The following is a 17,681-nucleotide window of genomic DNA, read 5'->3' on the forward strand; positions in this document are numbered from 1 at the left end:
AGTAGAGCTCTAACCAAATCTAAGTGAAAAAATTATAATAAAAATGAAATTTATCTTCATTGAATTTGCTTTCCCTATGTATGCTTATAATTAAAGCCATACTTCATTATAATTACTGTGTCAGTATCACTGAGCTTGGTTCAGTTTGAAATTTCACCATTGACGGCATTAGATCTAGCATTATATTCCTTATAAAAAGAGAGAATGGGCCAGGCACAGTGGCTCACGCTTGTAATCCCCAGCACTTTGGGAGGCCGATGTGGGTCAGATCACCTATGGTCGGGAGCTCGAGACTAGTCTGACCAACATGCGGAAACCCTGTCTCTGTAAAAATACAAAACTAGCCAGGCGTGGTGTTACATGCCTGTAATCCTAGCTACTCGGGAGGCTGAGGCGGGAGAATTGATTGAACCCGGGAGGCGGAGGTTGCAGTGATCCGAGATCGTGCCATTGCACTCCAGTCTGGGCAACAAGAGTGATGCTCCATCTCAAAAAGAAAAAAAAAAAAGAGAGAGAGAGAGAAAATGATACATTTTGATCTGATATCAGGTACTGTTTGAAAATATTTTTAGAATCCAATTAATATTTACTCCACTTTCTTCTATTCTTGGAAAATTTCACAAGAAGAACATTTAGATTTTAAGTGCTTTTGAATTTTTAGAATTTATTTCCAAAAAATATTAATTTCTATAATGAAATGGATTGTTTGTATTTGAAATTTCTTCCTCTTCCAAAAGTAACTTATCTTAGGATATTAGCTTTATTGTTGAAAATTATATAACAATTTTGATCTTCAAAGTATTGTATATGGTGAATAAAAGGTAAACCAAGAGTGGACAAAATAGAAGAGTTTTAATTTTATTGAATTAAGAGAATTATAAAACAGATCAGTTTTTTAATGAATGGAAAAAGCTAAAAACTTTGTGAAAATACGCACACATTTTAAAATTTGATTAAATGTATTTTGTTACATAAAGTAAAACAAAAACAGTGTTTATAGCTAATAAGGAATGGGAGACTGGCCCGAAAGAGAAAAAGCACACCATCTTGTACTTTTTAGTGCTGCTTATATAAAATAGATGTGAATGTAAAAGTCTTTAAAATAAGTTATAATATATGTACATTTAGTAGAATATTGAATTTAGGAGTGAACACAAAAAGTTGGTAAACCAATCTGTTAAAATTTGAAGGTTTGTTATTTAAGTTACGTTTATTCTTTTATTTTTTGTTTTTAATTTTTTTTGAGTTGGGGTCTTGCTATGTTGCGCAAACTGGTCTCACTCCTGGCTCAAGTGATCCTCTTGCCCTAGTCTCTCCAGTAGATGAGATTATAGGCATGTACCACAGCACCCAACTACGTCTATTCCTTTGACGAGTCATGAAGGAAGCTTTATTTTGGCTCATTCTTTCTCAGTAAGAAGGGAATTTCTTATGAAGGTCATAAAATCAATTCATATGGGCTTATTGTATCATTTTTAAAAGGAAATTTGTGTTTACTGATTTATACTATATATGCATGATTTATGTTTATATGTATATATATAACCCATTCTTGCAGGAACGGGTTAACTACATGCTTCTTAAAATAATCTAATATCATATGAAATGCAGAATATTAAGATCAGAATATTTAAGGTCATTGGAATTCAGGAGGCAACTAATCAGATTCATGTCCTTCTGAAATTTTTTTAATCTACATGTTTCAGTCCACATTACCAAAGATATATTTTAAGTAAAAGAACACTGTAGGCAGATGGAAGTTAACCTCTTGCCTCTCTTTGCAGATCTCTTTAAGGAAGTGGCGGGGCCCACGGAAATGTGTGACCAGAGGCAGCTGGGCCTGTTACTTCATGACGCCATCCAGATACCCCGGCAGCTAGGTGAAGTAGCAGCTTTTGGAGGCAGTAATATTGAGCCTAGTGTTCGCAGCTGCTTCCAACAGGTAAGCATGAAGGATCACTGGTATGCAGGATGTGTTGGGGAAGGGTTTTGAGGATGTTCTGAGACATGGAATAGGGAACTCGGGCTGGAGCCAAATGCTGAAAGACTTTGGGTACCATCCAACAAGTGGTATATTTTATCTCCTAAGGCTCATTTGCTTCAAAAAATAGCAACCCTTGCAAAGAGACTTGCTGTTTTTCTTTAATAAAAGCTACAGTGTTTAACCTGTGCCATTAATTGCTGTTCGTTCTGCCCTTTTCCTGGCGTCCTGTCCTACCACTCCTCTCCTTGCTCTCCACTTTCCAGCTGCACTGTGTTATTTCCTTGTTTCCTGCCTCAGCAGTGCCTTTGGACCTGCGTCTGCTGTTTAGACATTCTTCCTTCCCCATTGCCCACTAACTCACTTCTCATACCTAATCCTTATTTGATCTTTAGATTTTAGCTTTAACTCTCATATCCTCTGAAAATCTTTCTCTGACCTCTTCAGATAATGCTATATTTTCCTATTATATTCACCTTAATATCTTCCACCTCTTCCTTCTCATACTCAGTACAATTATAATTACACACTGAATTATATAATTCATGGATTAGTATTTGTTTCTTCTGTAGGAACCTAAGCTCCATGAAGACAAGGACTGTGGCTATCATTTTACTGTTGTATCCTGTCTTAGTTCGTTCAAGCTGCTCTAACAAAATACCATAAACTGGGTGGCTTTTAAACAACAGAAATTTATTTTCTACAGTTCTGGAGGCTGTCCATGATCAAGGTGCTAGCAGATTCAGTGTCTGCTGAGGGCCCACCTTCTAGTTCATTGCAACCTTTCTTGCTGTTTCCTCATATGATGGAAGAAGTGAATGATCTGTCTTGGGCCTCTTTTTTTGTTTGTTTGTTTTATACTTTAAGTTCTGGCGTACATATGCAGAACGTGCAGGTTTGTTGCATAGGTATACACGTGCCACGGTTGTTTGCTGCACCCATCAACCCATCATCTACATTAGATATTTCCCCTAATGCTGTCCCCTAGCCCCCCAACCCCTGGCAGGCCCCAGTGTGTGATATTCCCCTCCCTGTGTCCATGTGTTCTCATTGTTCAACTCCCACTTATGAGTGAGAACCTGTGGTGGTTGGTTTTCTGTTCTTGTGTTAGTTTGCTGAGAATGATGGTTTCCAACTTCATCCATGTCCCTTCAAAGGACATGAACTCATCCTTTTTTTATGGCTACATAGTATTCCATGGTGTATATGTGCCACATTTTCTTTTTTTTTTTTATTATTGTACTTTGAGTTCTAGGGTACATGTGCATAACGTGCAGGTTTGTTACATATGTATACTTGTGCCATGTTGGTGTGCTGCACCCATCAACTCGTCAGCACCCATCAACTCGTCATTTACATCAGGTATAACTCCCAGTGCAATTCCTCCCCCCTCCTCCCTCCCCATGATAGGCCCCGGTGTGTGATGTTTCCCTTCCCGAGTCCATGTGATCTCATTGTTCAGTTCCCACCTATGAGTGAGAACATGCGGTGTTTGGTTTTCTGTTCTTCTGATAGTTTGCTAAGAATGATGGTTTCCAGCTGCATCCATGTCCCTACAAAGGACACAAACTCATCCTTTTTTATGGCTGCATAGTATTCCATGGTGTATATGTGCCACATTTTCTTAATCCAATCTGTCACTGATGGACATTTGGGTTGATTCCAAGTCTTTGCTATTGTGAATAGTGCCGCAATAAACATACGTGTGCATGTGTCTTTATAGCAGCATAATTTATAATCCTTTGGGTATATACCCAGTAATGGGATGGCTGGGTCATATGGTACATCTAGTTCTAGATCCTTGAGGAATCGCCATACTGTTTTCCATAATGGTTGAACTAGTTTACAATCCCACCAACAGTGTAAAAGTGTTCCTATTTCTCCACATCCTCTCCAGCACCTGCTGTTTCCTGACTTTTTAATGATTGCCATTCTAACTGGTGTGAGATGGTATCTCATTGTGGTTTTGATTTGCATTTCTCTGATGGCCAGTGATGATGAGCATTTTTTCATGTGTCTGTTGGCTGTATGAATGTCTTCTTTTGAGAAATGTCTGTTCATATCCTTTGCCCACTTTTTGATGGGGTTGTTTGTTTTTTTCTCGTAAATTTGTTTGAGTTCTTTGTAGGTTCTGGATATTAGCCCTTTGTCTGATGAGTAGATTGCAAAAATTTTCTCCCATTCTGTAGGTTGCCTGTTCACTCTGATGGTAGTTTCTTTTGCTGTGCAGAAGCTCTTTAGTTTAATGAGATCCCATTTGTCAATTTTGGCTTTTGCTGCCATTGCTTTTGGTGTTTTAGACATGAAGTCTTTGCCCATGCCTATGTCCTGAATGGTACTACTTAGGTTTTCCTCTAGGGTTTTTATGGTGTTAGGTCTAACATTTAAGTCTCTAATCCATCTTGAATTAATTTTCGTATAAGGAGTAAGGAAAGGATCCAGTTTCAGCTTTCTACTTATGGCTAGCCAATTTTCCCAGCACCATTTATTAAATAGGGAATCCTTTCCCCATTTCTTGTTTCTCTCAGGTTTATCAAAGATCAGATGGCTGTAGATGTGTGGTATTATTTCTGAGGACTCTGTTCTGTTCCATTGGTCTATATCTCTGTTTTGGTACCAGTACCATGCTGTTTTGGTTACTGTAGCCTTGTAGTATAGTTTGAAGTCAGGTAGCGTGATGCCTCCAGCTTTGTTCTTTTGACTTAGGATTGTCTTGGAGATGCGGGCTCTTTTTTGGTTCCATATGAACTTTAAAGCAGTTTTTTCCAATTCTGTGAAGAAACTCATTGGTAGCTTGATGGGGATGGCATTGAATCTATAAATAACCTTGGGCAGTATGGCCATTTTCACGATATTGATTCTTCCTATCCATGAGCATGGTATGTTCTTCCATTTGTTTGTGTCCTCTTTTATTTCACTGAGCAGTGGTTTGTAGCTCTCCTTGAAGAGGTCCTTTACATCCCTTGTAAGTTGGATTCCTAGGTATTTTATTCTCTTTGAAACAATTGTGAATTGAAGTTCATTCATGATTTGGCTCTCTGTTTGTCTGTTACTGGTGTATAAGAATGCTTGTGATTTTTGCACATTAATTTTGTATCCTGAGACTTTGCTGAAGTTGCTTATCAGCTTAAGGAGATTTTGGGCTGAGACCATGGGGTTTTCTAAATATACAGTCATGTCATTTGCAAAGAGGGACAATTTGACTTCTTCTTTTTTTAACTGAATACCCTTGATTTCTTTCTCTTGCCTGATTGCCCTAGCCAGAACTTCCAACACTATGTTGAATAGGAGTGGTGAGAGAGGGCATCCCTGTCTTGTGCCAGTTTTCAAAGGGAATGTTTCCAGTTTTTGCCCATTCAGTATGATATTGGCTGTGGGTTTGTCATAAATAGCTCTTATTATTTTGAGGTACGTTCCATCAATACCGAATTTATTGAGCGTTTTTAGCATGAAGGGCTGTTGAATTTTGTCAAAAGCCTTTTCTGCATCTATTGAGATAATCATATGGTTCTTGTCTTTGGTTCTGTTTATATGCTGGATTATGTTTATTGATTTGCGAATGTTGAACCAGCCTTGCATCCCAGAGATGAAACCCACTTGATCATGGTGGATAAGCTTTTTGATATGTTGCTGAATCTGGTTTGCCAGTATTTTATTGAGGATTTTTGCATCGATGTTCATCAGGGATATTGGTCTAAAATTCTCTTTTTTTGTTGTGTCTCTGCCAGGCTTTGGTATCAGGATGATGTTGGCCTCATAAAATGAGTTAGGGAGGATTCCCTCTTTTTCTATTGATTGGAATAGTTTCAGAAGGAATGGTACCAGCTCCTCCTTGTACCTCTGGTAGAATTAGGCTGTGAATCCATCTGGTCCTGGACTTTTTTTGGTTGGTAGGCTATTAATTATTGCCTCAATTTCAGAGCCTGCTATTGGTCTATTCAGGGATTCAACTTCTTCCTGGTTTAGTCTTGGAAGAGTGTAAGTGTCCAGGAAATTATCCATTTCTTCTAGATTTTCTAGTTTATTTGCATAGAGGTGTTTATAGTATTCTCTGATGGTAGTTTGTATTTCTGTGGGGTCGGTGGTGATATCCCCTTTATCATTTTTTATTGCATCAATTTTATTCTTCTCTCTTTTCTTCTTTATTAGTCTTGCTAGCGGTCTGTCAATTTTGTTGATCTTTTCAAAAAACCAACTCCTGGATTCATTCATTTTTTGGAGGGTTTTTTATGTTTCTATCTCCTTCAGTTCTGCTCTGATCTTAGTTATTTCTTGCCTTCTGCTAACTTTTGAATGTGTTTGCTCTTGCTTCTCTAGTTCTTTTAACTGTGATGTTAGAGTGTCAATTTTAGATCTTTCCAGCTTTCTCTTGTGGGCATTTAGTGCTATAAATTTCCCTCTACACACTGCTTTAAATGTGTCCCAGAGATTCTGGTATGTTGTATCTTTGTTCTCATTGGTTTCAAAGAACATCTTTATTTCTGCCCTCATTTCGTTATGTACCCAGTAGTCATTCAGGAGCAGGTTGTTCAGTTTCCTGTAGTTGAGCGGTTTTGATTGAGTTTCTTAGTCCTGAGTTCTAGTTTGATTGCACTGTGGTCTGAGAGACAGTTTGTTATAATTTATGTTCTTGTACATTTGCTGAGGAGTGCTTTACTTCCAATTATGTGGTCAATTTTGGAGTAAGTGCGATGTGATGCTGAGAAGAATGTATATTCTGTTGATTTGGGGTGGAGAGTTCTATAGATGTCTATTAGGTCTGCTTGCTGCAGAGATGAGTTCAATTCCTGGATATCCTTGTTAACTTTCTGTCTCGTTGATCTGTCTAATGTTGACAGTGGAGTGTTGAAGTCTCCCATTATTATTGTATGGGAGTCTAAGTCTTTTTGTAAGTCTCTAAGGACTTGCTTTATGAATCTGGGTGCTCCTGTATTGGGTGCATATATATTTAGGATAGTTAGCTCTTCCTGTTGAATTGATCCCTTTACCATTATGTAATGGCCGTCTTTGTCTCTTTTGATCTTTGATGGTTTAAAGTCTGTTTTATCAGAGACTAGTATTGCAACCCCTGCTTTTTTTGTTCTCCATTTGCTTGGTAAATCTTCCTCCATCCCTTTATTTTGAGCCTATGTATGTCTCTGCATGTGAGATGGGTCTCCTGAATACAGCAGACTGATGGGTCTTGACTCTTTATCCAGTTTGCCAGTCTGTGTCTTTTAATTGGAGCATTTAGTCCATTTACATTTAAGGTTAAGATTGTTATGTGTGAACTTGATCCTGCCATTATGATATTAACTGGTTATTTTGCTCGTTAGTTGATGCAGTTTCTTCCTAGTCTCGATGGTCTTTACATTTTGGCATGTTTTTGCAATGGCTGGTACCGTTTGTTCCTTTCCATGTTTAGTGCTTCCTTCAGGATCTCTTGTAAGGCAGGCCTAGTGGTGACAAAATCTCTAAGCATTTGCTTATCTGTAAATGATTTTATTTCTCCTTCACTTATGAAACTTAGTTTGGCTGGATATGAAATTCTGGGTTTAAAATTCTTTTCTTTAGAATGTTGAATATTGGCCTCCAGTCTCTTCTGGCTTGTAGAGTTTCTGCCAAGAGATCTGCTGTTAGTCTGATGGGCTTCCCTTTGTGGGTAACCCGACCATTCTCTGGCTGCCCTTAAGATTTTTTCCTTCATTTCAACTTTGGTGAATCTGGCAATTATGTGTCTTGGAGTTGCTCTTCTTGAGGAGTATCTTTGTGGCGTTCTCTGTATTTCCTGGATTTGCATGTTGGCCTGCTCTACTAGGTTGGGGAAGTTCTCCTGGATGATATCCTGAAGAGTGTTTTCCAACTTGGTTCTATTTTCCCCCTCACTTTCAGGCACCCCAATCAGACGTAGATTTGGTCTTTTTACATAATCCCATACTTCTTGCAGGCTTTGTTCATTTCTTTTTCTTCTTTTTTCTTTTGGTTTCTCTTCTCGCTTCATTTTGTTCATTTGATCCTCAATCGCTGATACTCTTTCTTCCAGTTGATCGAGTCGGTTACTGAAGCTTGTGCATTTGTCACGTGTTTCTCGTGTCATGGTTTTCATCTCTTTCATTTCATTTATGACCTTCTCTGCATTAATGACTCTAGCCATCAATTCTTCCACCTTTTTTTCAAGATTTTTAGTTTCTTTGCGCTGGGTACGTAATTCCTCCTTTAGCTCTGAGAAGTTTGATGGACTGAATCCTTCTTCTCTCATCTCGTCAAAGTCATTCTTCGTCCAGCTTTGATCCGTTGCTATCGATGAGCTGCGCTCCTTTGCCGGGGGAGATGTGCTCTTATTTTTTGAATTTCCAGCTTTTCTGCCCTCCTTTTTCCCCATCTTTGTGGTTTTATCTGCCTCTGGTCTTTGATGATGGTGACGTACTGATGGGGTTTTGGTGTAGGTGTCCTTCCTGTTTGATCATTTTCCTTCTAATAGTCAGGACCCTCAGCTGTAGGTCTGTTGGAGATTGCTTGAGGTCCACTCCAGACCCTGTTTGCCTGGGTATCAGCAGCAGAGGCTGCAGAAGATAGAATATTGCTGAACAGCGAGTGTACCTGTCTGATTCTTGCTTTGGAAGCTTCCTCTCAGGGTTGTACTCCACCCTGTGTGGTGTGGGGTGTCAGACTGCCCCTAGTGGGAGATGTCTCCCAGTTAGGCTACTCAGGGGTCAGGGACCCACTTGAGCAGGCAGTCTGTCCCTTCTCAGATCTCAACCTCCGTGTTGGGAGATCCACTGCTGTCTTCAAAGCTGTCAGAAAGAGTCGTTTGCATCTGCAGAGGTTTCTGCTGCGTTTGTTATTGTTTACTGTGCCCTGTCCCCAGAGGCGGAGTCTACAGAGACAGGCAGGTTTCCTTGAGCTGCTGTGAGCTCCACCCAGTTCGAGCTTCCCAGCGGCCGGCTTTGTTTACCTACTTAAGCCTTCAGCAATGGCGGGCGCCCCTCCCCCAGCCTCACTGCTGCCTTGCCAGTAGATCACAGACTGCTGTGCTAGCAATGAGGGACGCTCTGTGGGCATGGGACCCTCCCGGCCAGGTGTGGGATATAATTTCCTGGTGTGCCCATTTCCTTAAAGCGCAGTATTGGGGTGGGAGTTACCCGATTTTCCAGGTGTTGTGTGTCTCAGTTCCCCTGGCTAGGAAAAGGGATTCCCTTCCCCCTTACGCTTCCCAGGTGAGGCAATGCCTCGCCCTGCTTCAGCTCTCGCTGGTCGGGCTGCAGCAGCTGACCAGCACCAATTGTCCGGCACTCCCTAGTGAGATGAACCCAGTACCTCAGTTGAAAATGCAGAAATCACCAGTCTTCTGTGTCGCTCGCGCTGGGAGTTGGAGACTGGAGCTGTTCCTATTCCACATTTTCTTTATCCAGTCTATCATTGATAGGCTTTTGGTTCCAACTCTTTGCTATTGTGGATAGTGCTGCAGTAAACATATGTGTGCATGTGTCTTTATAGTAGAATGATTTATAATCCTGTGGGTATATACCTAGTAATGGGATTTCTGGGTCAGATGGTATTTCTGGTTCTATATCCTTGAGGAATTGCCACACTGTCTTCCACAATGACTGAACTAATTTACATTCCCACCAACAGTGTAAAAGTGTTCCTGTTTCTCCACATCCTCTCCAGTGTCTGTTGTTTCCTGACTTTTTAATGATTGCCATTCTAACTGACATGAGATGGTATCTCATTGTGGTTTTGATTTGCATTTCTCTGATGGCCAGTTGACCAGTGATGATGAGTATTTTTTCATATGTTTGTTGGTTGCATAAATGTCTTCTTTTGAGAAGTGTCTGTTCATATCCTTCACCCACTTTTTTGATGGCGTTGTTTGTTTTTTCTTGTAAATTTGTTGAAGTTCTTCGTGGATTCTGGATATTAGCTCTTTGTCAGATGGATAGATTTTGAAAATTTTCTCCCATTTTGTAGGTTGCCTGTTCACTGTGATGACAGTTTGGTTTGTTTGTTTGTTTGTTTGTTTGTTTTGCTGTGCCTTTTGTTGCCATTGCTTTTGGTGTTTTAGTCATGAAGTCTTTGCCCATGACTATGTCCTGAATGGTATTGCCTAGATTTTCATCTAGGGTTTTTATGGTTTTAGGTATTACATTTAAGCCTTTAATCCATCTTGAGTTAATTTTTGTATAAGGTGTAAGGAAGAGGTCCAGTTTCAGTTTTCTGCATATGGCTGGCCAGTTTTCACAACACCATTTATTAAATAGGGAATTCTTTCCCCATTGTGTGTTTTTCTCAGGTTTGTCAAAGATCCGATGGTTGTAGATATGTGGTATTATTTCTGAGGTCTTGGGCCTTTTGTATAAGATCACTAACCCCATTCAAGAGAGCTCCACCCTCAAGACCTAATCATTTCCTAAAGGCTCTACCTCCTTGTACCATCTCCTAAGTGGTTAGGTTTTTAACATATGAGTTTTGCGGGACAAAAACATTCAGACTATTAGATTTCCTGCACTTTGAACATCATACCTACTTTAATAAGTATCTGCTAAATAACTGAATTAAAATGTCCTGAGTTCTTTTTAAGACAAGATTTTAAATATATATATATATATAAAAGATGTTATTAAAGTATCAGTTTTTTCTTTGAAACTATGCATACAAAAGAAAGATACACAAAGTTTTATACTGATCTAAGTTACTAATTTTAAACTGAGAAAGCACTTTAGTTTCTTTTTAATGTTTACTGCATATAAAGACATTTTAGAAATGTTACTACTGATGTTATACATATGCATAAAGTACAAGTCTACAGATATTTTGGCAAAGCATAGCCAGTGATTTATCATTGCTTGGGGAAAAAAAGGCTCACACCATATCTTAGAGGAGAATTGATGTCATGGGTTATTACATTTTATAATGGCCCTTTTTCTTGTTTTAGAAATACAAAAAATATCAAATGCAAATTCTAAATATGATTTATAGTCATACATGTAGGTTCACAGAATAACCTCAACAGCAACAGGAGGATGAAATTGTTAGAAAGTTTAGCTTTGCACATAGGAAAATTGCTTAGTTTTGGGACTTATAGAGGGATTGGGGAGTTTTATGTAATTTATCCTGATAAATTTGAAAATCCTGCAAAGTACATCCATAGCAATATGCTTCCCATGTGATAATATAATGGGACTGGAGCAGGACACACAAAAATGACAGCTTTTATTTAGCATTTATAATGGCCTTCAAGTTTGTAAAATTATCAGTGAGTCTTTCACAAGTTTTTACTGTCTTAGATGAATTTTTTTTTTTTTTTTTTTTTTTGAGATAGAGTCTTGCTCTGTCACCCAGGCTGGAGTGCAGTGGCATGATCTCGGCTCACTGCAACCTCCACCTCCCAGATTCAGGCAGTTTCTCCTGCCTCAGCCTCCCGAGTAGCTGGGACTACAGGTGCATGCCACCACGCCCAGCTAATTTTGTGTGTGTGTGTTTTAGTAGAGACGGGGTTTCACCGTGTTGCCTAGGCTGGTCTCAAACTCCTGAGCTCAGGCAATCTGCCCACCTTGGCCTCCCAAAGTGCTAGGATTACAGGCTTAAGCCACCACGCCTGGCCGAACGAGTTTTATAGAATTATTTATGTAAAAAGATTACTTTGAATTGGGTGGTTTTGGTTTTTGCTTTTGTTTCTTTCAAAAGCTGAGTATATTGAAGTCTTGGTATTTTTTTACTTCTTCCTATGTGACAATTTCTGCTTTTTCTACTCATAAGTTCTAGAATTTTCTTGACTTGAAGAACCTTAAAGCATTGTGACTTAACTGACAAGGAAAGAGTTACATAGTTTCCTCTCCTGCACAAATTTTCAGAAGATTATGAAGCAACAACACTTGCTACCTTTTAAATGAAGACATTTCCTTACTTTTAATATATATCTTTTTTCACCAGAATAACAATAAACCAGAAATAAGTGTGAAAGAGTTTATAGATTGGATGCGTTTGGAACCACAGTCCATGGTTTGGCTGCCAGTTTTACATCGAGTGGCAGCAGCAGAGACTGCAAAACATCAGGCCAAATGCAACATCTGCAAGGAATGTCCAATTGTCGGGTTCAGGTAAGGCGCGCCAGTGCTGGAGGAGGCTATTTTCTGTTTCCTTTGCGTAATCTCAGTGGTACGTCTATCCTCCATTCCCATTTGGAGGTTTGCCCTCTAAATAAATGGTATGTTCAGCATGTCTCATCTATCAAAAAGTAGCATTTCTTCTTATAACTACTACATGAAGCATATTTTATTATTGTTGCTATTATTATTTTCATTTACACTACTTTGGTCAGAACCAGAGATTTCTATGAATGTCCATTTACTTAGGTCACAAAAATGATTCATGCATGAAAATTGTATGGCTAATTATAAATAGATAACCCTGATGGAATTTGGTGAATATTCTGAGGTCTTTGGGGTCAAACTTAGCAAACAGGAAGCAATGTTTAATTACCAGCTGAGAAGTAACCAAATTACTTTGTGTTACTTCTGCCAAGTTTGGTATGAAGTACATTAACCCGACTTCTTCCCATGAGGAGCACTGCTGAATGCCATACTTTAATGTAATCAGTGTTTCAGACTCTTCAGTTTGTGACCCCAAAGCTGACAGTGCAGAGTCTATGGTTTGTCCTAAGGTGGACATCCTGATCCACTCCTCTTAACATAGGTATGCATTTGACCTCTTGAATATATTATATTTCTCTTCTGGGGGGAATCTGGAAAATAGCCCCAGTTTAATTTGGAAATCTTTTATGAAACAACATAAGCCTACTCAATAGGGAAACTCAAGATTTTATGTGTCTCTGTTTTTGTTTTTTTCTTTTTCTGACCAAGTCTTTCTCTGCCACCCAAGCTGGTATGCAGTGGCACAATGGCTCACTTCAACCTCTGCCTCCCGAGTTCACACGATTTCCCTGCCTCAGCCTTCCAAGTAGCTGGGACTACAGGCTCATGCCACAACACCCAGCTAATTTATGTGTTTTTAGTAGATACTGGGTTCCACTATGTTGGCCAAGCTGGTCTTAAACTCCCGACCATGTGATCTGTCCTCCTTGTCCTCCCAAAGTGCTGGGATTTCAGGCGTGAGCCACCATGCGTGGCCTTATGTGTCTCTTTTATTCGTACCTGAAGACAAAGTGCCAAGATGGTGATTCTCTGAGGGAGAGTCAAATCAGGAGGACTGGGATTGGTTGTTGTTATATATAATATAAGTATTAGTATCTTGAATTAAACAGAATTGCTTTCATTTGACTGACTTTATCAGCATAATACTTTGTATGAAGCATATCATTGCATTCTTTGTGGATGGCTAACATAAGAAATGGAAATTCAAAAGTTCTCTCACGCATTATGGTGTAGTTGGGAAGACTAAAGTATTGTGAGGTCAGAGGGCCTTGCTGCTATGCATTCTAAGAGGATGAAAAGATAGGTAGGTAGTGTGAAGTAGAGCGAGCATTAGCCTGGCAGACAGCCAGGGTAATAGATGCCCCAGTGGAAGTCAAAGCACAAATCTTGGAAGAGAAAAATGGTAAAGTCACAGTTTAAATGCAGCAGGGTTCTTGGAATGGCTGCATTTGGAGTATCTGGTAAACATAGGTGTACGGGAGAGGGAATAGCTGGAATGTGGCAAGGTCGGTCTACTACTCGGAAGATAATTCAAATGAGAGTCATCAAAGCTAATAATCACTGCTATTTATTGTTTACTTTATGCCAGACAATGTGCTAAGAGGTGTTGTATTTGTTATTTTAGTCACTTTTCATAAAAACTCTGTAAGATTGGGAGTATTACCTCTACCTAAAGGAACTAAGACTCCAAGATTAGTCAACTTGCCAAGGCCAGGCAGCTGACTGTGAAGAGACAAAGTTAGGATTCAAATCCAGATCGCTTTGGTTCTCCAGTTTGTGTTCTTAATCAAGATGGTTTTAAAAAGCAGATTAGATTTTTAGGAGAGGAGAGATTTAATATTAAGAAGTAATGAAATGGTATTGAAAGAGCAATTGATTTAAGTAAGTCATTAATTATTAGATCAAAAATATTACTCTGGATATAAACTGTAATGTGAAGATGGGAAATATCCACATTAATTGACTTGGGAAGAGACTGCCGTGTGTGTGTGTGTGTGTGTATATATATATATGTATGTATGTATATGTATAATCTGCCATATACGGTCATTGGTATAACCTAGAGATGCCATGAGGGACCATATTTCTCAGCATCTGATGGATGTGAAAAGTGAAGGACAGGATAAAATACTCTAAAAACATTAAATATTTGAGTGACCTTTAAAGTTTCATTTCTTAAATTAAAAAGGCCTGAAGCAACTATGCAGAATATTAAGATTTAACTGAGTTGTGGGTACATGGATGTTTATTATATTCTCCCTACTTTTCAATTAACTTGAAATATTTCAAAAGAAAAATATGTAAGAGCAATTATAAAGAGTGAACAACCTGAAGTGTTAAATTTCAAGGGTTTAAGTTTCTGCTAGTACTATCAAATTGACCTGTAGATGTCTCTATGACAGAGATGTGAAGTTGACAAGCAGATCAGAGATTAAGGTTATGGGAAGATATTCAGGAGACAGTGTATTGAGAAGTAGCTCTGGAGTCACTTCAAGTCCACTACTTGGACTTGAATCCTGGATCTATTGTTTGGCACTGAGACTTTGAATAAGATACTTGGCCTTCTTGAACCTGAGTTTCTTCAACTTCAGATTCTATGAATGTTTCCTTATAGTAGTAGTTAATACATGAAAGTGTCTAGGGCAGTACCTATCACAGAGTAGACATTCAGTAAATGTTGGCTTTTTTTGTTACTACCAATAACATCATTAGTGTGATAGTAGGAAAACCTATGAATGTATTGTTGAACATTTCCATTAAGTGGAAATGCCAGAAAAACCTGGACTCAGTAAAAGGCAGGATTAGAGAGAGGTATAGTAAGGGAGAGAACAGGATTCTTCAGAGAAGTAAAGAAGCATAGTGTTGTGGAATTCAAAAGAGAAGGCTTTAGCAAGTTGGTAGAGGTGTTAGGTGCATCAGAAAGATTCTTTGAATCAGAAGTCATTGGGAATCTTAGAGAGGATTCTATCCATGTCATAATAAAGATGGCTCAGGAAAATACATAGGCTAGTATGTGCAAACAACTTGTTTAAAAAATCTAACTCTAACTTAAAGAAAATATGTCAGGATATTGAAAATTGGAAGATGGTAAGTGATATATTGTCTTCCTTTTACTTGAATGTATATTTTTCCTGTTTTCTACATTGAGAATGTAGTACATCTAAAATTTTTAATTTTTGAATGAAAGAGAAATATGTCCAGAGTTGATACCTGGTTTAGGCACAAGGCTGAGCAAAGGTTTCTTCAAGCTAATGGTAACTTAATTATTGCACAAAGATTACCCATGAAGGGAATGAATAAAAGAACAATTCCAATAGTAAAATGGGGTCCAATTGGAATAGGCCTGATTAGCTTAGTTGTAAAAAGATGCATCTTTCTCTGTGTCTTCAGAGAATGAATGGAAAGGCAAATACAGAAATAAAGATAGAGAAATATGTCTATTGTAGAATAATCTTATATAATCTTAACCTCATTCAGACTGTCTATCAAGCTTCTACCATATATTTATATATATTTAAAATATTCATTTTCCCTGAACTTTTATAAATACTGCTAGAGGTTTTCACTAATTACCTCCAAATTAAATGTTAATGAAATCTTAGATTTACAGAGTGTTTTGTAAGCTGGGAATTTTTTCAGTTAGAATCATACACAGTTGCTTAATAGTGCTCGCATAAATAAATTAGAGCTTTAGTTCTCTTTCTTGTAAACAAAGTGAAGGTAGGTAATCCAAGACTGTTTTTTGTGCCCACCTGGGCCCTTAGCTCTGTTTTCATGCACTGTCATCCCTAACATGTGGCTTCCATCTTCAAAGTCACTTCATGCTAACAAAGTGACTCTTCGGGATGTCAGATTCATTTTTCCAGTGGGGAGGAAGAGGGAGCATGCCTCTTCCCAACTGAGTCAGTCCCTTGAAATTCCAATTAGAATCCCCACCTAATAACTTTGGTTTGTATTGCACTGGTCACCACCATCAGCAAGAGAGGCTAAGAAACAGCAATTTTCTCAAGGCTCATTGCTAAAATGTGCTAACAGCACAAGGATATGTTACCAATGAAAAAGGAAGAATGGCTATCTGCCAAGGGAGTATTCAGCAGAAGATAAAATTCCATTTAGAAAGAAGATGTCAATCATACCTGTCAAGCCATGCTGATAGACCAAGAGATGTTGTTAGTGTATGCGATTGATTCAAACCAGTAGCTTCCTTGGCAAAAGTAAACTGGCTGTAGTATATGCAGAATGATTTCCTTAAGATTGATTTGCAAGTGATTTTTCAGGTCATTCTAGAAGCTACTCAGCACTTAGTAGTTTATAGCCACACAACTTTTAAATTTTGCTTCCATTTTCATTCTGTTGGTTGTATCATTTAATTTTTTTCTGTAGATGTGGGTATAATTTATGTTCTTAGTTCTACCGGCAATGCTGACAGCATATATTTGGGAGAAGATGTTTTCCACTCAGACTGATAGAAACTGGTCATCTAAGGTTTTGCTTTTGTAAGTAAGATTCTACAAGTAGAAGTCAATGTGCAGTGTCATTCTTACGCCAGAGATTTTAAAACACCATTTCCATTCAAGGATGCATTGTGATAAAGGCTCTATTTTGTTTTTCCTTTGTTACACAGTATTTCTTGATTTCTTTTTTTTCTAGTGACTAATTTAAACCAAATATAAAAGTGCTCATTGTTAAAAACTGTATCTTTGTGAGGGAATTTTAAAATTCATTTCTTATTAATGGTGTAATTGATATTTTAAAATTTGATGTTTCAACTTAATAGATATAATTCTTTTCTTGTCCATCATTTTCCATTCATATTCAAACATTAAAAGAAATCTTCTGACATGCGTATTTGTCTCCCTTGAGATTTGAACTCCAAAATTTGATTTTTTTTTTTTTTTTTTTTTTTGGTAATTTGGATGAATGAAGTTTCTTACCGCAAATTTGGACTAAATAATAGTAATGCAAGACAATAAATTTTCTTTTCATTTCTCTAGGTATAGAAGCCTTAAGCATTTTAACTACGATGTCTGCCAGAGTTGTTTCTTTTCGGGTCGAACAGCAAAAGGTCACAAATTACATTACCCAATGGTGGAATATTGTATACCTGTGAGTACTAACCCACTGTTTTGTTTTTAATACATTGCCATTGAATTAACTAATATCTAAAATGTTATTGTTTATTTAGACAATCTTTTTTGAAAAAATATCACTTTGAAGATTATATTTTTTGTTTTAAGTAAACTCGTTTATGTTGAGTTAATTAGTGCAGAAAAAAATACTAACTTTTTTTAACATCTATGTTTTGATTTTAAACTTTTTTGGTAGCAAATTCTTTTAAGAGCTGATACTGACCTGCATTGAAAATGATACTATATAATGAAAAATCATGTTTCTTTTAGACATATTTATGCTTTCATAGTTAAATACTATATTCATATTAGCAAAAATACAGAAAATGGAGATATTAAAAATATAATTCCTAATTATAGCTCCTATATAAACTACCCTCTAATTTTTCCATGTCTCTGGTTTTAAGATTCTATTCATATTTATATTTATATATTTTG

General features: G+C 37.8%; 1 protein-coding gene across 11 annotated transcripts in view; it reads left to right on the forward strand.

The window, feature by feature from the left end:
* The window catches only part of UTRN (utrophin), a 594,041-nt gene that overhangs the window by 524,321 nt on the left and 52,039 nt on the right, over positions 1–17,681 (forward strand). For all 11 annotated transcript variants that reach the window (XM_073022551.1, XM_073022550.1, XM_073022552.1 and 8 more), the window contains 3 exons: positions 1,785–1,942; positions 11,894–12,060; positions 17,109–17,220. In XM_073022551.1, the coding sequence (XP_072878652.1) occupies positions 1,785–1,942; positions 11,894–12,060; positions 17,109–17,220 (437 nt within the window). The remainder of the gene's footprint in view (positions 1–1,784; positions 1,943–11,893; positions 12,061–17,108; positions 17,221–17,681) is intronic.

The sequence above is a fragment of the Chlorocebus sabaeus genome, chromosome 13 (genome assembly GCF_047675955.1).
Source record: "Chlorocebus sabaeus isolate Y175 chromosome 13, mChlSab1.0.hap1, whole genome shotgun sequence".
NCBI classification, from domain to species: domain Eukaryota; kingdom Metazoa; phylum Chordata; class Mammalia; order Primates; family Cercopithecidae; genus Chlorocebus; species Chlorocebus sabaeus.